This window comes from Rhincodon typus, chromosome 30 (assembly GCF_021869965.1).
Source record: "Rhincodon typus isolate 14 chromosome 30, sRhiTyp1.1, whole genome shotgun sequence".
Classification (NCBI taxonomy): Eukaryota; Metazoa; Chordata; class Chondrichthyes; order Orectolobiformes; family Rhincodontidae; genus Rhincodon; species Rhincodon typus.
The window spans coordinates 19075790-19100660 of NC_063361.1; the positions used below are offsets into that span (position 1 = coordinate 19075790).

General features: G+C 42.7%; 1 protein-coding gene across 1 annotated transcript in view; it reads left to right on the plus strand.

The window, feature by feature from the left end:
* Nucleotides 1-24871, plus strand: part of LOC109912581 (alpha-sarcoglycan-like) — a 78138-nt gene that overhangs the window by 9078 nt on the left and 44189 nt on the right. Inside the window, exon 2 of the mRNA XM_048614405.1 lies at nucleotides 16677-16719. Coding sequence (XP_048470362.1) covers nucleotides 16677-16719 — 43 coding nt within the window. The remainder of the gene's footprint in view (nucleotides 1-16676; nucleotides 16720-24871) is intronic.

A 24871-nucleotide genomic window follows, 5' to 3' on the forward strand; every position in this document is an offset into this window, starting at 1 on the left:
CCTAACTCCCTACCTACACTCACCTTTCCTGGCTCCATCCCCGCCTCTTCGACCTGTTTGTTTCCTCTCCTCTATCCCTCTTCTATCCGCCTCCCACTCTCTCCCTATTTATTTCAAAACCCCCTTCCCCTCCCCCTTTTCTGATGAAGGGTCTAGGCCCAAAACATCAGCCTCTCTGCTCCTATGATGCTGCTTGGCCTGCTGTGTTCATCCAGCCCTGCACCTTGTTGTCTAGGTATTTAGATGACAGTGCTCAAACATTTGAGGAATCTAAATAGTTCTGCTGTCTGAAATAATTAGGGTAATTAGCTTGATGCAAACTATTTAACAAAACATTGACTTGCATTGATATAACATCTTTCACAATCATGGGATGACTCAAAGCATTTTATTGAGTTTATTTTTTTTAAATAAAATATCCCAATATGCTACAGCAGAGACATGGGAGCACCACATCCTACAAATTACACACACCATTCCAATTTGGAACTATACTGACGTTCCTTCACTGTCATTGGACCAAAATCTTTGAACTTCTTTCCTAATGGCATTTTGGGTTCCATACATGATATGGACTGCGGTGGTTCAAGGTGGCAGTTGACCAGCACTTTCTCAAGAGAAGCTAGGAATTGGTGCCCACATCCCATGAATGAATAAAGACAATAAATCTGCAGCCACATTAGAGCTAATTCTAAAGAGTATTCTGTCTTTTGTGCACTGCCAGACTAATAATTTGTTTTACTTTCATCACCAGCAAATGTCCAACACAAACTTAATACTGAATAATCCCTGTTTCCTTTCTGACTGGCTACAACAATAACTATGTGGCAATTGCATTTTTGTGATTAACAGGCTACAAGCAATTCCAACAATCACAGTCCGAAAAACACAAACTATTCATTGCAAAACACTGAAGACTGAAGTACGCTGAAGCACTTAAAACCAGTTACAGACAGTTGAGGTAAGGAAAATGGAATGTTAACATTGGAAAGATTGAGTGATTACATAAATCTGATCTCTCTCTTTCCTGGCAGTTCAATTAGACTGAAGGACACAATGCATATTTTCAGTGTCTTGTTTAACCTTGAATCAAGTTTGTACACTATGACCAGTCCATTATCAATAGTATTTATTTCTGCCTTTGCAGTAATGTCTGCACCCGATCCTAGATCATCTTTACAGTGACTGAAATGCTCAACCACACTTCTGCTATCTCCAGGCTCGGGCTTGCTAAAATCCTTCTTGTATAGGACTCTTAGATCTAATTTAATTGGCTTTCATGCATGATTTTATTCCTTTATGTCTAACTTGTAAAAGTTCTAGTTCTTGCCAATATTTATGGCTCTCCAAGTCACCAATATATTGATTTCAAAAACCATTCCTCAACAATAGACCTTTCTCCCATCGTTTAATTGCTGCTGCACTCTCTAGACCCATCACCCAACTCGCATACTCTTCCCTTGCTCTGGACGGTATTGCATTATTTTCCCCTCTCCCATTCCACCATCAGAACAAAGTCTTCAACCAGCAGATCCTTGCCACCTGAAATCCTCTCAAAATCACTGACATCTTGATTCATCATTTTAAAACCTTTAAAACTATCGCACCAAACACATCTTCACTTACCTTCCCCAAATCTCCTCTTAATTTTTGATAAGTATCTGACCTCCCTCTTTATCTCTTCCCAGACTATCATGGGTCAGTTCAATAGGTCTCATTTCAGATTTCAATTTATATTCAGCCTCATGAAAATGCCAACGAGTGTGAGCTATCCTGACCTGTTCAATTGTACTTTCTGATGTTTCATCTAAAGAACACATCAGAGACAATCTAATAGTGAAGCTCATTTAATTTATTCTCTATTGTGATGTTGATGAAAGTGATTCAGAACTTAGAACATAAAACATAGAACAGTATAGCACAGTACAGGCCCTTCGGCCCACGATGTTGTGCCGACCTATTATCCTACTCTACGATCAAACTAACCTGCATGTCCTTCGTTTTTTTGGTCGCTATCGAGGCAAGATATCTTACCCCTCTGATTCAAGATGCAGTGAACCCAGAGTTTACCAGAGGTATCCAACCCCTTTAATTACCAACACTAACAGGAAACAAAGAGATAATATGAGTTATACATCCGCTGTGTTGCACATTTTATACATTTGATTTTCCTCAACGCACTGTTCAGATTACATTCATTTCTAAGTGTGCAACAGATTTATTTGTAGCACTTACTTTAAAATACATCTGCAATAGCAAAATGTGTATACCATGCTTTTCCCAGATCAGCTTCAAGTTCCAGTAACTTCTCAGTTTGCATTAGCTCTGAGGCATCAACCAGACTTAAGTAATGTTGAGGTTAGTTGGCTCACCGAGCTGCTTTGTTGTTTTGCAGACGTTTCGTTACCGTGCTTGGTAGCATCCTCAGTGCAGCCTCCGATGAAGCATCGGTGTGTTTTCCCGCCTGGTTCTTAAACTCTGGGGTCCGTTGAGATGGATTGCCTCACTTCCAGTAATTCATTTCAACGGACCCCAGACCAAGATAAATTAGCCCCTCGGTTCTCCTGAATTGAGGTAGTTGCAAATACTTCAGCATTGTCTTTTGCACTGATGTGGGCTCTCACATCATCGAAGATGGAGATATTTGTTGTGTCTCCTCCTGTTATTCATTTAATGTCTATGATCATTCATAACCGGATGTGGCAAGAATGCAAAGCTTAGATCAGGTCTGTTGGTTGTGGATTCATTTAGCTCTGTTTATTGCATGCTGCTTATGCTGTTTGGCACAAAAGAAATCCTGTGTTGTAGCTGCATCAGGCATGTATGTACTTAAATCAACAAAATGGATGAAACTATTTTAGTTGGGGAACTCCATGTGCCCAGACCAGTCTCTTGTTTTCCTGAAAATATACCACAGCCTTCTATCTCAACTTCACCTTCCCCAACAATGCCATGCCTACTGATATGCATGGTACCCAAAAAATCTAGTGATTTCTGCGCCAGTCTGAATGGTCAATACTCTACTGTTAAACTGTGACTCCTCACTTTACACGCCACGGGAAAAATACTCACTTATCCTGTTATTTTACTGCACAGTAGTAAAATCAAGCATTAAATAGAAGCAAATTGGTTAACTTGCAATTTAGAAAATGTAAGTTTAAATGAAGCCATGATCATGTTGAATGGCAAAATGGCCTATTCCTGCTCTTAGTTTCTATGCTTCAGTCCTTAAGTCTGCTGCTAGTCACAGAAGTATTTCCAGTAAATTCAGGGTGTAGGTCGCAGTTTAATATCCAGTGACAGAAACATCAACCTACAAGTGTAACAGCTGTGCAATAGAGTTTAGGGTGGGGATGTGTGGTAATTAACAGCTTGATGGTAAAACAGACATTTTTCCCATAAGCTTTGTTAGAGTAATGAAAAAGAATTGCAGAGGACACATGACCTTTCATGAAGCTTCAGCAGTAGAGTCTGGATGGTGCCATCACCATATAAATGCCTGACTAAGACTGCTGCTAGATTTGTATTTAGAATCAGCTCAACTCTAAATATATTGTGCCTTATGTGCTACTGAGTGAAAGAAAGCTTACTTGATTGCTCACAGCCACCAGAATGCCTCTAAGATTTGCTGTAGGCTCTCATAGTCTGAACTTGCCAGTTCTCTGCCTTACCGAGCTTCAAGCCAGCAGAGAAACAGATGCTGAACTGTATCATTTGCTGTAAGGTCCTGTGCACTTACAATTTAATAGATTGCCAGTAACATTAGCGATGGTATGTGTCAGCCATGATCTAAGATTAAAGGGCATGCCCATTCAATTATATTACAAGGCTGAGTCAGGGAAATTGTCCCAAAGGACTTCAGTGAATCAATAGGAATATATATGAAATTGTTATACTTATGCATGTGTTTTGAAAACAATGAAAATCAAGGAATAGAGTGCAATCCTGATGATCACATCATGCATTCTCACTTCAATTATGTCAGACATCAAATAGAGATCAAGTGTTAAATTGATCTGTCACTTATTTGCACATTCACCAAAGGTTCTCTTTTCCTTCATTTTTGTTGCCACTGCTCAATCCCTATCAATTAAGCTTTGACCAAAAAGCCAGTATGGGTTGAACTAAATTTAAAATAATTTGTTTGGGTGGGATTAAGGTGAAGATTAAGTACTTATCATCAAAGGGCAAAGAATATCCTATGACACTTTATAATATAGAATCAAAGTCATAGAGCTGTACAGCAAGGAAACAAACCCTTTGATCCAACTCATGCATGCCAACCAGATATCCTAAATTAATCAAGTCCCATTTGCCAGCATTTGGTCCATATCCCTCTAAACTCTTCCTCAGCCTTCACCACTTCCTCTGGCAGCTCATTCCATACATGCATCACCCTCCGTGTGAAAAAGTTGCCCCTTTAAATCTTTCCCCTCTCACCTTAAACCTATGCCCTCTAGTTTTGGATACCCCACCCTGGGGAAAAGACCTTGTCCATTTACCCTACCCATGCCCCTCATGATTTTATAAACCTCTATAAAGGTCACCCCTCAGCCCCTGAAGCTCCAGGGAAAATAGCCCCAGTGTATTCAAACTCTCCCTAAACCTCAAACCCTGGCAACATCCTTATAAACCTTTTCAGAACACTTTCAAGTTTCACAACATCCTTCCTATAGCAGGGTGACCAGAATTGCATGCAGTATTCCAATCGTGGCCTAACCAATATCCTGTACAGCCGTAACCTGACCTTCCAATTCCTGAACAAATGAAAAAGTACAGCGCAGGAACAGGCCCTTCGGCACTCCAAGCTTGTGCCAAACATTATGTCCAAATTAATCTAAAAGCAAACCTGCCGTTTTTTTATCCGTATCCCACTATTCCCTCCCTATTCATGTACCCGTCTAGGTGCCTCTTAAATTTCTTCAATGTGCCCGCTTCCACCACCTCTTCTGGTAGTACATTCCAGGCTGCTACCACTCTGTGTGGAAAACTTCCCTCGCACATCTCCCTTAAACTTTCCCCTCTGATCTTGAACCTGTGCCCCTTTGTAATTGAAACTTCAACCTTGGGAAAAAGCCTTGGACTATCCACCTTATCTATGCCTCTCATAATTTTGTAGACCTCCATCAGGTCTCCTCTCAGCCACAGTCTCTCCAGTGAAAACAATCCAAGTCCTTTTTTGACCTTTCCTCATAGTCAATGCCCTGGAGACCTGGCAACATCCTGGTGAACTTTCCCTGTACTCTCTCCGAAGCTTCCACATCCTTCTCATTGTGTGATGATCAAAACTGCACAGAATACTCCAAAAGCGGCCTAACAAAGGTTTTTGTGTAGCTGCAATATGCTTTGCCAACTCTTGTACTCCACCCCCTGGGCAATCAAGGCAAGTATGCCATATGCCTTCTTAAACACCTTGGCCACCTGTGTTGCCACTTTCAGGGAACTGTGGACCTGCAACCCAGATCTGTCTGAATGTTAGTGTTCCTAAGGGTTCTGCCATTTACAATATAATTCATGCCTAAATTTGATCCTCCAAAATGCATTACCTCACATTTGTCTGGATTAAACTCCATCTGCCATTTCTGTGCCCAAGTCGCCAGTCTATCTATATCCTGTTGTATACTTTCACAATCGTTGGCACTATTAGCAATTCCACCAATCTTCCCTATCAGACCACCTGCATTTTTCTCCAGATCATTTATATAATACAAACAAAGGACCTAAGACTGACCCCTGTGGAACACTACTAGTTACCAGTCTCCATTCTGAAAAACATCCTTCCACCACTACCCTCTGTCTTCTATGACCAAGCCAGTTTTCTATCCATCTAGCCAGGCCACCCCAAATCCCTTGTGATTTTAGTTTTTGTACCAAGCTGCCATGTGGAACTTTATCAAATGCCTTACTAACGTCCATATAAACTACATCCACAGCCCTTCCCTAATCAGTTATCCTCATTACCTCTTCAAAAAATTCAATCAAGTTGGTGAGACGTGACCTTTCCCAGACAAAACCATGCTGCCTGTCACTAACTAGTCCATTTTCCTCCAAATGCACATATATCTTGTCCCTCAGTATCTTCTCCAAGAGATTCCCCACCACAGATGTCAAGCTCACTGGCCTATAGTTTCCTGGATTATTCCTGCTTCCTTCCTTAAACAAGGGAACAACATTTGCTAATGTCCAATACTCTAAAACTTCACCTGTGGTCAATGAGGATGTGAAGATATCTGCCAATGCCCCAGCTATTTCCTCCCTTGCCTCTCTGAGCAACCTGGGGTAGATCTCATCCGGTCCTGGGGACTTGTCTATCGTAATGCAATTTATGATTCCCAAACATTCTCTTTCAATATGTTGACATTCTCCAGAGTATTCATACACTCATCCCCGACCTTAACGTTAATCATGTCATTCTCCTTGGTGAAAACTGACACATTGTACTCATTCAGGATCTCCCCACTTCCTGTGGCTTCACATATAACTTCCCTCCTTCGTCCTTGAGTGGGCCTACTCTTTCCCTTGTTATCCTCTTTCTCCTAACATATGCATAAAAAACCTTGGGATTCTCCTTGATCCTGTTTGCTAAAGACATTTCATATCCCCTTTTTGCCTTCCTAATTGCGTATTTACATAACTTTCTAATTTCTCTGTACTCCTCTAGGGCTTCGTCAGTTTGTAGCTGCCCAGACTTGTTGTATGCTTCCCTTTTTCTTTTGACTAACCTCACAATTTCCCTTGTCATCCATGGTTCCTGAATCTTGCCATTCCTGGCCTTTAGTATTGCTGGGACATGCATGTCCTGCACTTTAGTCAATTGGTCTTTAAAAGCCTCCCACATGCCAGAGGTAGATTTGCCCTTAAATAATTGCTTCCAATCCACATTCCCCAGTTCCTGTCTAATTTGGGTGTAATTGGCTCTTGCCCAATTAAGCACCCTTACCCAAGGGCCACTTGTGTCCTTTTCCATGACTATGCAAAATCTTATGGAGTTATGGTCACTAAGCCCGAAATACTCTCCTACTGAAACATCAATCACCTGTCCTGGCTCATTACCCAGTACCAAGTCTAATATGGCTTCCCCTCTGGTTGGATTGTCAACATACTGTCTCAAAAAGCCCGTCTGGACACATCTAACAAATTGTTCTCCATCCGAGCCCCTGGCTCTAAGGCATTCCCAGTCAATAAGAGGAAAGTTGAAGTCACTCACCACAACTACCTTGCTCCTGTCACACTTTTCCAATATCTGATGACATATCTGCTCCTCTGTCTCCCATGGGCTGTTGGGAGGTCTATAGAAAACTCCCAACATGGTGATTTTACCCTTCCTATTCCTGAGCTCCACCCATAATGCCTCACTGCAAGATCCCTCCAATGTGTCCTCCCTCAACGCAGCTGTCATGTGATCCCTAACCAGCAGTGCAACTCCCCCACACCTTTTGTTTCCCTTCCTGTCCCTTCTAAAACAGCAATATCGAGGAATATTGAGCTGCCAGTCCTGTCACTCCTTTAACCATGTCTCTGAAATGGCAATAACATCATAATTCCATGCAGTAACCCATGTTTTTAGCATCATAGGAGCAGGAAGGCTGACGTTTTGGGCCTAGACCCTTCATCAGAAATGGGGGAGGGGGAGGGGAAGGGGGTTCTGAAATAAATAGGGAGAGAGGGGGAGGCGAATAGAAGATGGATAAAGGAGAAGATAAGTGGAGAGGAAACAGACAGGTCAAAGAGGTGGGGATGGAGCCGGTAAAAGTGAGTGTAGGTGGGGAGGTAGGGAGAAGATAGGTCAGTCCAGGAAGGACAGACAGGTCAAGGGGGAAGGATGAGGTTAGTAGGTAGGAAATGGGGGTGACTAAGAAAGGTGATGTGGCTATAGTACCTGGTTTGCTTCAGGACATGGTCGAGCAGTTTCAAAGCCGAAGAGATTACGAGAGAGTTGCAGTGGGAGAGAGATCTCCTACCTACTAACCTCATCCCGCCCCCTTGACCTGTCCGTCCTCCCTGGACTGACCTATCCCCTCCCTAACTCCCCACCTACACTCACCTTTACTGGCTCCATCCCTGCCTCTTCGACCTGTCTGTTTCCTCTCCACCTATCCTCTCCTCTATCCATCTTCTATCCGCCTCCCCCTCTCTCCCTATTTATTTCAGAACCCCCTTCCCCTCCCCCATTTCTGCTAAAGGGTCTAGGCCCGAAACGTCAGCCTTTCTGCTCCTATGATGCTGCTTGACCTGCTGTGTTCATCCAGCTCTGCACCTTGTTGTCTCGGATTCTCCAGCATCTGCAGTTCCTACTATCTCTGAGCCATGTTTTTAGTTCATCTGACTTACCTGCTGCACTTCTTGCATTCAAGTAAATGCATTACTCTGTGCTATGCATATCTCTGTCACACTTTTGTTCCCTGTTCCTGCAATTACTGGCCTAGTATTCCGGTTCCCACCCTCCCTGCCAAACTAGTTTAAATCCTCCTGAAGAGATCTAGCAAACCTCCCGCCCAGGATATTGGTGCCCTTCCAGTTCAGGTGCAACCCATCCTTCATATACAGGTCCCACCTTCCCCAGAAGACATCCCAATGATCCATATATCTGAAGAGCTCCATCCTACACCAGCTCTGTAGCCACATATTCATCTGCACTCTCTCTGTTCCTAGCCTCACTAGCCTATGGCACATCCTGAGTTTACCACCCCAGTAGTCCTGCGTTTACCACCCCAGTAGTCCTGCGTTTTAGCTCCTTACCTAACTCCATGAATTGTCATCACAGGACCTCTTCCTTCTTCCTACCTCTGTCATTTGTGCCAATGTGGACAATGACTTCTGGCTCTTTTCCCTCCTGCTTCAGGATGTCCTCTACCCACTCAGAGATATCAAGGACCCTGGCATCAGGGAGGCAACACACCATCCTAGAGTCTCGTTCACAGCCACACAAATGCCTATCTGTGCCCCTGACTATCGAGTCACCTACTGCTATCGCTCGCCTAGACTTTGTCGCAACCTGCTGTACAGCAGAACCAGTTGTGTTGCCACAGATCTGGCTACTGCCAGTACTATCTCCTGAGACACTATTCCCTGCCCCCAACTGTATCCAAAATGGTACGCCTGTTTGAAAGGGGAATAGCCACAGGAGACTCCTGGACTACCTGCCTGCCTCTCCTGCTGGTCACCCACCTATCTGCCTGGACCTGTGGTGTGACCATCTCCCTAAAGCTAGTGTCTATCACTCTCTCTGCCCTCTGTATGCACCGCAGTGTGTCCAGCTGCTTCTCCAACCAAACCACGGTTTATGAGGAGCTGCAGCTGCAGATGTAGTTGTCAGGGACATTAGACTGCACCCTGACAGGAAGAGCATACCACTGTCCTAACTGGCATCTCTGCCCTTTTACATTTAAAAAAAAATCTTACCTGCCTCAACATGATGCAGTTCCTTTTTGGTTAGGGGGTGGAAGGGAACACTGATATGGTATCTCAGGTTTAACCACTCCTTGACACCAGTTCCTCTGAGATTTTCAGCCTGGTCACAGTGATTGTAGTGCCATCTCCCAGAAGTCCTCTCTACAACAACTCTGCCACCTTTTGATTGGATGCTCTTCCTCACTTCGTTCAGTGAGGGTGTCCTTTCACAATCCTCTCCCCAGTCGTGGTGACTGCAGTGCCGTCTCCCATAATTCCTCTCAGTGACATCTGTACTGCCTTCTGATTGAATGCTTCCTATACTCAATGCACTGACCAATAAAGACAAGCATACCAAATGCCTTCTTCACTCTCCTATCTACCTGTGAGTCCACTTTCAAGGAACTATGAACCTGCATTCCAAGGTCTCTTTGTTCAGCAACACTCCCTAGGACCTTACCATTAAGTGTATAAGTCCTTCACAGATTTGCCTTTCCAAAATGCAGCAGCTCACATTTATCTAAATTAAACTCCATCTGCCACTCCTCAGCCCATTGGCCAATCTGATCAAGATCCCGTTGTGCTCTGAGATAACCTTCTTTGCCATCCAGACATCATTTAAGAATCTCCTGCTTATACACACAAAAGGATTTAAAAAGCTTGCAAATGATACATCATGGTCTATCCTGTTTTGTACACCTCGAAAATGGCACATCAATACAACCAGTACATTCACTTCCACTTTTTACAGGCTTCCTAGTTTTTTTTTAACCCTAGTCATACTAAAAAAGAGTAGCCAAATCTGACATGTAAAACTGGTTCCAAGTGACAACTTTGCAATTACTTCCGGCAAACATGCTAGCCTTGCATATGAAAACTAAATTTGAAAATCTCAAGATATTTCAGAAGTGAGGTTTTACAAATGCAGATAACCAAGGTGTGGATGAAGAGATAAGTGCCAACAGAGAAAGCTTTGGACTTGGTGTGGTTTATGAGTTGTTAGTAGAAGAATTCCCAAGTGCATGAACAGAATAGGTATAGCTTCTGTCATCAAAAGTTAATGCAGGGAAGTATAGACTCAGAATAAAGGGAATTAACCATGAAACTATTATCGATTGCCAGAAAACCTATCTCGTTCATTAATGTCCTTTAGGGAAAGAACCTGCCATCATTACCTGGTTTGGATTACATGTAGCACCAGACCCACAGCAATGGAGTTGGCTCTTAACTGCCCTCTGACATGGGCAATAAATACTGGGTTAGCCAGCAATACCCTCAGCCCGTGAATGAATAAAAGAAGAAAACTTGGAAAAATGAAAGCCTTGAGATGGATTGGACGATTTAAGGATTCTACTGAAATAGGTTGAAGTGGAGGGTTTTGTTTTAAATCTAGGTAAAATATTTTGAAATCCTCCTTCTGAAGAATGGAAACCCTTGGAGATTGGAAAGAATACTTATGATCGGTGATGGTATCTTACTATGCCATAGAAAGCAAATGATGCAGTTTTGGATGAACGAGACATTTCATTATGTGATCTCATGGACCTGGCAAGGAAAGTATTGGAGAAATATGGACATGACAAAAATAGGGATGAGGATTATGGCAGTAATTAGGATGGGGTTTGCTGGAGGCAGGAAGAAAAGAAGATGGAAAACAGAAAATGTTCAAAATATGCAGGTTTGTCAGCACTGCTGGAAAGAGAAACAGTTAACATTTGGCTGGGAGTGTTCACCATATCGTTGTTTTATCCATTTCTTCATTATGCCTCAACAATATGAGACATAGACTATTCATTTTCTATACATGCCAGTGGCAGGCAACTATTTTGTCTAGGAATCCTGAATGGGCACACAAAAATAGAATGTAAAACCTCCCAGTGGCTGTTGCCCAAGTGATTCCTATAATATTTAACTAAATATTTAAATATTTTAAAAAGTTGGTGTCAACATTCTCTCCCACTGCGACTATTTTGAGACCCAGACCTAAGTGGGAATGTATACAAAATTCACAAACACACCTCCACCGTTAGCTTCAAAACCAGACCAAGGCAGATTTGGAATACAAATTACAATCTCTGTTTTGAATAAGCTTCAGGAACAAGATACATTTTTTTTTCTAAGAGTTTGGCCTATGACATACTTGGCAGAATGACAAAGACTAGAGAGGCATATCTTAAATAGTAGCAAAAGAAAAGTGAACCAATTGTTCAAAATGGCACAACAGTAAAATGAAGCCAATATCCTCTTTCTCCTTGAGTATTTTTTTTTCTCTGGTACTGCTGAATTGGATGCTTTGCTGCGGACAGAGACCCAAAGGAGCCTGGACCATTTTTGGGACTGAGGCCAGGAATAGCACAGATGCCAGCTGCATGGACGGAGGCTACTGAGCAATTCCTTATACAGTAACTTGCATTTGTTGAGTAAATTTTTTGGTGATAGAGAGGAATGTGAAAGGAGCTGTACTACTCAACGCGCTGATTTCTTATTGCTGCAGGTTCCACTCGAGTTTGAAACTCCTTTCTCCTCTGGGAGGAATCCTTTCAAGCTTTCTACATAACTAATACTCTTTTTCACACACTGAGCTGACGTTTGTGTGGCTTAGGGGGACAGTTTGGAAGGTTTGGGGGGTGGTGAGGTTTGTTGATGGGATGAGCTCACTGGAAAACTGGTAGCTGGGATGTTGGTTCTGGATTTTGTCAGCAGCAGGAGGGCTCTAAATAACAATGCTGCACTGCAAGTGCAAGGGACTATAAGTTGAATTTCTGAGCAGGCATTTGCAAAGAGATTACTTGAATTTTACAACTTACTTAAGATTCAATCTGTGGTTCATTGAGACCATGCAATAACTGAACCTCACCTAATCAAAGGTGCTGGCATCAAAATGATGCCTTACTATATTACTGGGAAAGCAGCCATGATGAGCACAGGAGGAGTTCAAGAAGTAGGATAGGGCTATCCTGCTGTCATTGGCCAAATCATAGGAACAGAGCGAAAAGGAGCAGGAGTACACCATTTGGCCCTTAGAGCCTGTTTCACTGTTTTTTCATATGACATGGCTGATCTTCTACATCAGTGCCTCTTTCTCACAATATTCCTGTGGGTTTTTTCAATGGTTAGTGCAGAGGAGGTGCTGCATTCATGACAAGAATGGGCAAAGAGGGCATTAGCACATTGAGAAGAGAGTGGCAAAGGAAAGGGAACAAAAGGAGGGTCCTTAATCAAAGTTCGAAGCACAGGAGGAGGCAGCACCAATGGGCATGGATCGCATACAGGCAGACTTTGCTGCACAGTGACACTCAGAACATCAGGGGCCAGTGCCATCTGGGGAGTGATGCTAAGAAGGATCTATCCATTGCTGAGACTGTACCTGACTCAATAACTTGTAAAGGTCAGAACACCACAGTCAACAATGTCTTTGGAGGTGTTGTCATTGAATTATATGCCATGTTGCTGGGTGAGCTAAAATCCAGGGGCTTCACTGGACATCCAATGGCCCTGCAGATTACTGTGACACTCTGCTTTTATGCATTTGGATCTTTCCCGGGATATCTTGGGACATTGGCGATGTCTTCCTGTCTGGAAGTCAGTCCTTTACTGCATCAAAAAGGTGTCCAATGGCTTGTTTAGTAAAACTCTAGATTGTGTGCACCAACAAATTGACTCTGACAGTGAGGCAGAGAGAACTATTTGCTTCAACGCTAATTCTGGATTTCCCCAGATGAGATGTCAGCAATTGTACACTTGTCAAGGCTACCACAGAGCATAGTGGCCTTCAGCAACAGGACTGTGACAACCAAAAACACTTCTAGGTGCTGCATGCTCTGTTCCCAGGAAGCTCTTTCTAGTGTTACAGCTTTTCCAGTCCCTGCTGGCCTTCATTGATTGATGTTCAGGATCTAAGACAAGGCAGCTCATTCCCGTGAAGAACCAACAGAGGTCCAATACCTGCTTTGGGGCTATTGAAAATGAGCTGGCACTGCCTCAATCAGTTTAGTAGAGCTTTGCACTGAGCTCCAGCAGGCTTGATTATTGTGAGAGTCTGCTGTGCACCCCACAATCAGCACTGTGGGGATTGGGAAGGGCTTTGCATCAGGACAACATGACAAGTTGTCAGTCTTCATTCAACAAGGGAATGTGAGAGAGAATGCTGAGCAGGCAGTGCAGGGTGAGAAAGCCTTTGAACTGTGGGAAATGGGCACTGACTGACACACAGGGGAAGCTCAGAACAATCTGATACATACCTGCTTACTGCCATCATAATCCACTTCCTAGTGGATTAAGACTAACCTCAATAAATATCACCTGCATAATGTCTAGTGTGCCAGTTTGCCTCACACACTTGCAGAGGTGAGATGGTAAACAAATGTGACATGCCTCCATACTGACATCCCTTTGAGGAACCTGAATGAAGTTAGTGTCTAACAAGGAATGGAAGAAAGCATGAGAGGTTTGCCACAATGAAATAGATCTCCCATTGTTTAATGTCTTGGAACAACCAATAGCAAGACATAGTCATCAACACATGTGAGACCTCAAGTGTATCTAGGCATCTTTCACATTCTTCGGCTTCTCCTTGGAGATGCTGCTGTACACCCACAGATCCTGCTAAATGTGATACTGTGTAGTTTGGAATGAGTTTGGTGGATCTCCTCTGACTGCCTGAGATCCGTGTGCAGCAGTGGCTTTGGGAAGCAGAAACCGATGCATTGTCAAGCCAATGGACATGCACAAAACCTATCCGTGACTACACAGCCATGAAGCTTACAGGGAATGTTGGTCACCAGCTGTCTGGGGGCTCTGCACTGGAAAGGGACCCTCCTAAGTTATCGCAATTGTGAGATCTGGGGTCTCCGTAGTGCTGAGGATTTACTGTCCAGAATTAGAATGCCCTGACAGAAAGTCCCAATGTGGAGGACAGCCACTTCTCAGCCCTTTCGCTGCCAACCTGAGAAGCACGAGAACCCAATAGAGCCTTGCTGCTGTTGTGCTGAACTCATAAACAAAGAGATGGTGCTCAGATCTTTATGTGTTTATTGCAAACCTCTTGGTTAAGGAAGCTATTTGCTCATCTCCCGGAAACTTTTGGCACCCCTCATAGCCTGGATGGACTTCCCCATTGTATGCTCATGGTTGTACATAGACCATGGACAGCATGCCATACATTCCCTCACATTTCACTGAAACTCCAACGTTTTGATAAGCCCCAACACATCACATGAATTGTGCTCTACAGGGAACTTACACTTTGGCGGGGTGGGGGGAGGGTGCAGTTGGGGTGGAGAAGGGGGGTGGGGCAGGCTTCACCCAAACCCAGTAACTTCTCTGATGCTAAAAATTAATAATAATTTGAATAAAAAAATGTGGTTCTGGATTGCTCATTATAAAATCTGATACCCTTCAAATCAGGTACACATTCAGTTGAAATCTTACCTTGCTGCTGGAGAGGTTGCACTCTTGTAACAGGTCTTTGTAAATTCATGTCATTGCTGTGTCTCAAGAAACCAGTGTTGATGAATAGACTAATCTTTATACATCACAGGAATCAGAGGCCAACTATTGTTATACAAGAATTTATCATATATGGCTGGCTTGTGGCTAAGCAGAGAGCACTTTTGAAGGTGATCTGCTTTTCTAAATTCAAAAATATAGACCAGCCTCCCTCCTTCCATCCTAATGGGGTCTTATAATGTTATAATTTATATCATAAAAGCATTACAACTGCAAAAAAAATCCAAAACCAAGTCGCAAACTTGGCAATAGCAACAAATATCTCAGCCACTGTTGCAAAGAGGATAGTGCAACATTAGTGGCTATATTGCTTTAAGAGTGATATCCCTTTAAGATGCTCAACATGCAGATGAGCCAAGTCCCAGGATACGACCACATGACCAAAGGACAGTACCACGCTATATTGTAACAATCCAGGCAAAGGATTTGTCTGGAGGTTACGCTGCACTGTCTGTACTAAATTAAGTGTACATGAACCCACCAGAAATTGAGACATAAAGGGAATCCCACTTACTTCATTTGTGCTACAACTTGAACAAGACACACTTTAATACTGGGATAGCAGGAACTGCCGATGCTGGAGAATCTGAGATAACAAGGTGTAGAGCTGGATGAACACAGCAGGCCAAACAGCACCAGAGGAGCAGGAAAGCTGACGTTTCAGGTCTGGACCCTTCTTCAGAAATGGGGGAGGGGAAGGGGATTCTGAAATATATAGAGAGAGAGGGGGAGGCAGATGGAAGATGGATAAAGGAGCAGATAGATGGAGAGGAGACAGACAGGTCAAAGAGGCGGGGTTGGAGCCAGTAAAGGTGAGTGTAGGTGGGGAGTTAGGGAGGGGATAGGTCAGTCCAGGGAAGACTGACAGGTCAAGGAGGCGGAAATGAGGCTGGTATGTAGGAGGTGGAGGTGGGGCTTGAGGTGGGGGGAGGGGATAGGTGGGAGAAAGGACAGACAGGTTAGGGAGGAGGGGACGAGCTGAGCTGGTTATGGGATGTGGTCGAGGGAGGGGAGCTTCAAAATCTCCCCTCCTTTAATCTGCTCCTTTAATCCATCTTTCATCCGCCTCCCCCTCTCTGTCTATTTATTTCAGAATCCCCTTCCCCTCCCCCAATTCTGAAGAAGGGTCCAGACCCGAAACGTCACCTTTCCTGCTTCTCTGATGCTGCTTGGCCTGCTGTGTTCATCCAGCTCTACACCTTGTTATCTCACATTTTACTACTGGCTGGTTTGAAGTCTACTTAAAGCCTATTCACTATAGGCACTCAGTGACATCAAGCATTTAAAAATATCAACCACTATACCAAATTGATCACTTTTTCCCTTTAGGTTTACAAGTTGCTGCAATCCTAGGGGCATGACATGTATTTTCTGGCGACACTAATATTTATTGCTGATCGGCAATTCTTCCTGAATTTGGATCTTCATTTATCTGCAAAGTTTTAATTGTTGGAAAACCTCTTCATCACGCAGGGATATCCATGGTGATCTAATTTATGTAGTAATTTGATTTTTAAAAATACAGTATTACAAACACATTTTTGAAGAGAACACCATTTTTGTTTCCAAAATAAGAAATGTGACATGCGGAGTTTAATTTCTGACAGGTTTAGAAGTTCAGAAGTTCAGACATACTCTTTTAGTGAGTATACAAAGAGAGTGGCTAAAAAAAAGATTTCCCAAAATAGAGCGATCATCTGCAGTTAATTATTCTGAGTTTGGAATGCTCCTTATGTTGCTGTCAGTCAAAATCAAAGCACTTTTTCTTTACCTTTCAGAGGAAGATGGCGATACACAGAGTTTGGATTTATGTTTCTGCAGGCAAGTTTTCAGTGTTTTTACAGGATTTTCCATTCATGCTTGAAACATTCTACCTTTACATTAGAAAATACAGATCAAAATGAGTTTGTTTTATCTGGCAACTTAACATTTCTGTTTTTATGAACCATTGCTTCAGTTTCTGAACAGAGTATATAAATCAGTACTGTCCTTGAAATAACATTTGAATTCAATCCAAAATTATAAAAACTTGATGAAGCATTTTCCTGTATTTAACATTACTAAAGTTTATTTTAATCAGATAGACTTTGAGTAGTTGAGCAGGATGTGTTGTACAAAAAATTATATCAGGAGGGTTTTTTCTTTTAAAAATGCTATTATTAAATTGCCATGGTTGCATTATGTTCAATGTATTTATAGTGAAATTTGACAAGGAAACTACTTGGGAAAAAATAGTGCTTGTTCCATAATAAAGTCTTAAACTACAGTATTAGCCAAAGTCCTGATCAAGATGTAACATTTACCAACAGAAGAGAACACAACATAATTTGCAAATGAAATGGTTTAGTTTAGATGATCTAATCAAAGTGATACCATATATTTTGAAAAATACTTATCCCTGTGTTGTGGCAACTTTAATATCTGTACAGTTAATCTTTAGATTGCTGTACCACCTGAGATAGATTACCTTTTTAACAAACAAAAATAATTAGCAGGTGTTTTAAGTCCTGAATAGTGAGTGGTGAAGGCAGATGTGTGGGAAAATTCATAGCACCAGCCCAGTATTAGTTTGGTGGCTACATCCCACCCCTGGGCAATTTGCCTCTTGGCAGGATTGATGTTGGCTGGGCTACCTATCAATAAAAGATGAGTACTCAATTAACTATAATTAAAGTCATCTTAAGATCCATTGTTGGAGGCTTAGTGGAAGATTCTAGTGGCGCCCAGGGGCATTGAGAACCAGGCTCGCTGTCAAGAGATAACAAGGTGCAGAGCTGGATGAACACAGCAGGCCAACCAGAGGAGCAGGAAGGCTGACGTTTCGGGCCTAGACCCTTCATCAGAAATGCTGTCAAGGGGCAGTTTCTGGCAGTTGACTGGGTGATCAGCAGATTCTGAGCCTTTCACAACCTGTCTGTGTCCATTGTGGTCTCAAGCGGCCTGGTGAAAAGGCTCTCCCTCCACAATGGTAAACTACCATGGTTCCTGAAGACATTTTTAAGATTTTTAAATGTTAATAAGTTTGAGAGAGGGTGCCTTCAAAGTGAAGCCTACTGTATATTCCTTAACTGAAATGTCAGGCTTCGTCTGTTCCAATGCTGGAGGGCTTCAAGAGTCCACTGACTGTCATTAACTGAACAGCAGGCCTGCTCTTTGGCCCCTAATTGACAAATTCAGGGAGTATCATTGCTGAATGCCTTGTTACCCACACAATGCAGGATTCAGGCCACCATATGACCCTCACATCGTGGTCCTGACCCACTGGGGATAGAAAACCGAGGAAATAGTTTTAAGTTTGTACTTGACACAGCCCAGGCCAGTTGGACAATTGTCAGCAGTTCTCAGAGCTCTGTTTTAAGAATAAGTATTAGGACTCTGACTGCTATTGTCAACAGCGTGTTTACATAGCTGCTCCAGAGCCATAGAGCCATATAGTTGTACAGCATGGAAAACAGACCCTTTGATCCAACCCGTCCATGTCGAATATAATCCAAAACTGTTCAGTTTCTAGTCAATGGTAATCCCTAAGACAACACTAGTGGAGAATTCAGTGATTGTGATACCATTTAATGTTAAGCAGAGATGGTTTAGTTCTCTCTTCCTGAAGATGGTCATTCATTGGCACTTGTATGGTTGAACTGTTACTTGCTACTTAGCAGTTCCAGTTTGGATGTTGTCCAGAATTTGCTGCATATGGACATGGACCACTTCAGGTGTGAGGAGCTGCAAATGTTGCTGAATATTGTGCGATCATCAGTAAATATTCCCACTTCTGACCTTATCATGGAAGGATAGTCATTGATGAAACAGCTGAAGAAGGCTGGGCCTAGGGTGCTACCCTGAGGAACTCACGCATTGATGTCTCTGAATTGAGAGGTTTAACCTTAAATAAGCGAATGATAGAAAATAAAATGATAAATTAGGAGCTAAGCAAGTTGAATTTGTCTTATTATTTACGGGCAGTAAATGCATGAGCAATTTTCCATACTGCTGGGTGGATGCCGGTGTTGCACCTATATTGAAACAGCCTGCAAGGGGAAAAGCAAATTTTGCAGTGCAAATCTTCAGTACCATTGCCAGAATTTTGTCAGGGCCTATAAATGTTCCTTTGTAGCCTCTATGCATCATCCTCACAACTTGTTGTCTTGCCGACTAAAATACTGTTAATGAATCTAGTTACAATAGAGTCGATCCCTTAATCGAAGCCATTAATATAGCAGACTGTAAATAATTGAGGCCCTAGCACTGACATCATTCCTCATTACTTGAAAGATAGAAAGCCATATCTAAATTCACTTTACTGCAAATTCTATGATTTTTTGACCTACTTATTCCTTAGCTTTTAAAACTTCTAGGCTTTCCTATTTCTGGCTTTCAGAGCTTAGTTTTTCACTGTAGTGAGTCTGTCACTGTTGTGTTGAACGTTTTTTTTTTGGGATGTTTTCTTTTGCTGGTTTCTTCTTTGTTGCGTGTCTTTACTTTCTTCTGTTAATTGTTGCTGGTTTTCTTTACAATATAAAACTTTGCAGAGTGTTTATCCAAAGAGAACAAGCAGAAGAGAAAATTTACTTTATTGAGCTGACATCAAATTGTATTGTTTGTAATGAGGTCGGCCAGGCGGACCTCATAGAATGCGGGTTCCCTGATTGGACCAATTTAACAGCACAATCAGGGAACCCTGGCTGACAAATATAAACAAGAGTGTCAGAGCTTATGTTCATTCTGAGACCTGGCTCCTAGGAAGTTGGATCACTGTCAAGGATGCTCCACGTGTAAATAAAGAGTGACTTGGTGAAAGGATACCGGCCTCTGTAGAGTTATTTCAGTAGCAATGAGAGAAAAGCATGCTCCTGAAGAAATTCACTTGCAACAGTTATCTATGAGTTGGGGTAAGCATTTCTGGCATTGTGCCTGTATTTGGGAAGCTTCACTCGGTTGATCCTGCCGTTGAGGACTTGGCCCAGTATGTGGAAAGAATTTGTCTTTTTTGGGGCAAATAACGTTGGGGCAAAAGAAAAGCAATGAGTAATTCTCCTGACAGCTTATGGACCCACGCCTTTCTCAGTTATTAGGAACTTTCTCTGAAGCACTAGATACTAAAACCTTTCAAGAGTTGATGAATTTAGTTAAGGAATATTATGACCCCTGTCTTATCTAATTCTGAGATGCTATCGGTTTTACTTGGCAATTCAAGAACCAAGGGAATCTGTATTGGGATTTTTGATGAGGCTAAGATAACTGAGAGGGGCATGTGACTTTGGTTTAACCCTTAATGAGATGCTGAAAGAATGTTTGTTTGGTATGTGGCATTAATGATGTGACCATACAAAAGCACCTACCAGCTAAAGCCCAACTGGACTTGAAAGAGGCAACTCTCTTTGTCATTAGAAAATGCAGCAAGTGAAGCATTTGAGTTGCAGGGTATTCTGATGGAAGTGGACATCCTGGCCAGTCCGACAGAGCTGGGGGACCACCACTTGAGTGAAGGCAATTGCATAGCCTCACTTAAGACATAACCTGAACAGAGGGACACTGGGTCAGCCCACAGCAAAACCACAAAACAGAGCTAAGCCTTGGCCAAATGGTTAAAATTTTCTTCAGATTCCAAGCTGGCAAGCCATCATGGTTGCTGCTGGTATGCAGACTCGAGACAGCAAGAGTCCCACTACACCGAAATGGAGTAAGATAAGTCACAGGCCAATATCCAGGAGAAGGCACACCCTTGAAAGTCCACCTGCATGTGGTTTGGAACAGTTAAATAGCTTGGCAACATCCAGATTGGAACCAATCAAAATAAACATCTGATTAAATGGTCACCTGCTTCTAATGGAGGTCGATACTGGCGCAGCCATTTCAGTGATCACAGAAGCAAAATTTGCTCTGGACTTCAACCCTTAAGTTTGTGCAAGACCTTGGCAGACTGAGAACTGGAGAACCTTTACAGATGAAGGGTACAACTTCAGTTCTGATCTCTTATGAGAAGTGGCTGCTTCAGTTATCACTGATTGTGGTAAAAGGCTTGGGCCCAAGATTGATGGGGTGAAATTGTTTGAGAAAGATTCACACAGATTGGCTCAACATTTTTCATTTAGAAAATGGCTGCCTGAGTGAAGTATTAATTAAATACCTAGAAGATTTTTAGGGAGGTCCAGGGACCATCAAAGGAGCCAAGTCCACCTTGCATGTTGACCAAGAAGCAATTCCATGATTCTGAAAGACCCAACCAGTGCTATTTGCCTTATGGGCAAAAGTAGAGGCAGAAATCAGGAGGCTGGAAATAGAAGGAATCTTCAGACCAGTCCAGTTTGCAGAATGGGTAGCACTTGTCATACCAATTGTGAAGCCTGAGGGCTCGGTTTGCCTTTGTGGAGATTTTAAACAAACAGTAAACCAGTTTTTTTTTTTGCAGCTGGATAGATATGCAATGCCTCACATAGAGGATTTATACACAAAGCTGGCAGAGGGCTATCCTTCATAAAGCTGGTCATGAGACATGCATACTTTCAATTGCAGTTAGATAGGGATTCCCAGAAATATGCTATAATTAATACCCGTCAGGATTTGTACCAATATACGAGTCTGCCTTTGGGGTATCATCAGCCTGAGTAATTTTTCATTGGATGATGGAGAACATTTTAAAAGGTCTACCCCAGGTCACCATTTATCTAGATGATGTGCTAATAACCAGGAAGAACAATAAGGAGCACTTAGAGAATATGGAAATAGTCCTTAGACATTTCTCCCAGGTAGGTGTAAGCCTTAGAAGGGAAAAATGTGTGTTCCAGGCACCCCAAGTGACTGTAGTGTGCTACAGCATTGACAAGACTGTGTTACACCCATAGGAAGATAAAGTGAGGGTGATCAAAGGTGCCTAGGTTCCCATGTCTGTACCGGAGTTTAGGTTTTTCCTTGGGCTGGTGAATTATTACAGAAAATTCATACATAATCAGGCCTCCATCCTAGTACCTTTGGATCAACTCTTAAAAAAGGGTCAGCCTTGGAAATGGTCATGTAGCCAAGCCATAGCTTTCAGGGAAGTGAAGAAACAGCTACCGTCCTCTAAGGTGTTGGCACACTATGATCCCAAGCGAGATCTGGTATTTTTGACATGTGATGCCTCCCAGTATGGCATCGGGGTAGTATTAGCTCATGGGTAGCCCAATTGAGAGGAACGCTCTATAGTGTATGTATCCAGGACTTTAGCTAATGCAGAGTGTAAATATGTCCAGATAGAGAACAAAGGTTTGGTGGTCATTATTGGAATCTGGAAGTTCCACCAATACCTTTATTGGACGTAAATTTGTAATAATAATAATAGACCAGAAACTCTTGTTAGGTCTAGTTAATGAGGACTTGGCAGTGCCGCCCATAGCTTCAGGCCGAATTTACCGATATGCTCTAATAACAAGTCTGTATAATTACAAGTTGGAACAGCACCCAGGAGGCCAAATAGCAAACACGAATACACTGAGTTGCCTCTCGCTGGCAAATACCCCACCGGTGATACCACCACTGGAAGAGTCCGTCATGGTTTTAAATTTTCTGGACACACTTCCAGTCACAGCTGACAATATCAGACTTTGGGCACAGAAAGATCCCGTCCTGGCAAAACTGAAATAGCTAGTGGTGATGGGGAAAACCAAAGGGCCATCACAACCAGAACTGAAACCTTTTTGGACTCAGAGAGACCAGATCACAATAGAGGATGTCATAGTATTATGGGGAGCAAGAGTGACTAGCCTTGAGCAAAGGTCATTGCTGAACTCCATCAGGGTCATCCAGGGGTTTCCAAAATTAACATATTGGTGAAAAGTTATGTCTGGTGGCTAGGATTGGATGCAGATATATCCATGCTAGTAGGCAGTGCCCAGAGTGCCAACAAGGACAAAAATTACCTCCAGCAGCTCCCCAACATCTGTTAGAATGGCTGGGTAAATCCTGGACTTGGTCACACGTCGACTATGCAAGTCCTTTCATGGGCTCAGTGTTCTTGGTCTTTGTGGATGCCCACTCAAAGTGGCTGGACATGCATAAAGTTCATTCGTCGAACGCAGGGAAAAACAGGGTGCATCTTTTGCAATACACAAACTCCTGGAAATGTTGGTCACAGTCATGGGCCATCGTTTACTAGCAGGGAATTTGAGTATTTCCTAAATTTGAATGGCATTTGTCATATAAACACAGCTCTATATCACCCAGCACCCAATGGTCTGGCAGAAAGAGCAGTTCAAACTTTGAAGGCAGGATTAAAGAAATACCCGACAGTGTCCACCAGATACCAAACTGTCCTGGTTCCTATTTGATTATAGGACCACCCCTTGTGCAATTACAGGGGTAGCTCCAGCAGAGTTGCTAATGGGGAGAAGACTCCACACCAGGTTAAATCTGATCTTCCCAAACACAGGGCAAGGGTGAAACAGCAGCAGGGATGCCAATGCTGGACATGAGATTACACTAAGACAGAAAGACAGGGGATGAAGTTTGATGACGGAATTGGGGGAATGGCCCTGCATGAGTAAGAGGTGTGATCGACGCGAAGTCAGCTCCAGTAATGCATAAAATGCAGGTAGATTTGATGGTCCTGAACAACCATGTGGACCATATGAAAGCTGCAAAATTGCAAATGGTGCAGGAGCAAAATGTACCCAGCTCCTCCACTGCCTTTCTGACTGTTCCAGAATCTGTGGGTTCTCCTTCTCTGTCAATTGTTGAAGATACCTCAGAATCTAAAATGGACACAGTGGATGTTGCCTTCTCGATGCCTTTACTGCCTGAAGAAGAGAATGAATTTCTTCTGAGGCACTCTGGACGCAAGAGGTGAGCTATTGAGTGTTACATGCTGCCCATATGAGAGGGAGAGTTGGAGGAACCTGACCCAATGCTAAAACACCCCAGAAGGAACTACAAAAAAAAGGAACTGGCCTATGTCTTCGGACTCAGAGTGAGAAGGATGTAGTGATTGTAACAAGGTCAGCCTGGTGGACCTCATAGAATATGAGTTCTCTGATTGGGACTGTTAATCTGGTCAAATGAGGGAGCCCTGGCTGACAGATACAAATAGGGGTTCTATTCACTCTGAGAGCTGCCTCTGAGGGGGCTGGATTGGTGTCAAGGACTTCCCACATGTAAATAAAGTGTCACTTGGTGACGAGATACTGGCCTCTGTGAAAGTCGCTATTTCACAAACTATCGAGATGTGTCTTGCTTACACCAATAATTGCAGAACGTGTCTCCTCAGGGCAGGCCATACAGTGTAGGTTGCAGGGTTTCCATCTATTTCTCATTCCCTGGTGTGGACAGTTCATCCTTTAAGAATAAGACATACACTTTAAATATTTGGATTCATTATGAATTGCAACTTAGGACCCAAACCAGCTTGTGTGCATGAAAGGGGAACTCTTTCTTTACGCCTGCCATTAAAAACAAGCTGCAACACTACTTCTATAATTTCAAGTTCAAAATTAAGGCACAATTTACATTTACCATTTACTAATGTTCATTTATCAATGCAAATACATCATAATTAAATCCAATTAACATGTGATCCATTTAGTACACTACAGGTGATCTTGTTTCTCAGTTGGTCTTACTCCTGCTGCTTCTGAGCAAAAAGTTCTGAGTTCAAATCCCACTCCTGGACTTGTTGAGACTGGAAGGAGGGATCTTTCATGATGTGGTTCAACAAATGGATAAGCAGTCTTCTAAACTTTGCAATATTTCTCCTAAAAGGAAAAAATAAGTGGATAAGCTAACAAACTATGTTAGTTGATCTACCAGTCTCTGTAAATGTATTTTCCCAATCTACAATAATATCAATGTAAGTGTGACAAGTTTTGACATGAGAATTAACTGCATTTTCTGTGGTCAGGCTAATTATTAACAGTTGGGGAGGGGGGGGGAGTGTGGTGAGGAGGTAGATTCATGAGGTGACAGGGCATGCGGCAGCTGTTGCAACTTAATGGAGAGATCAATG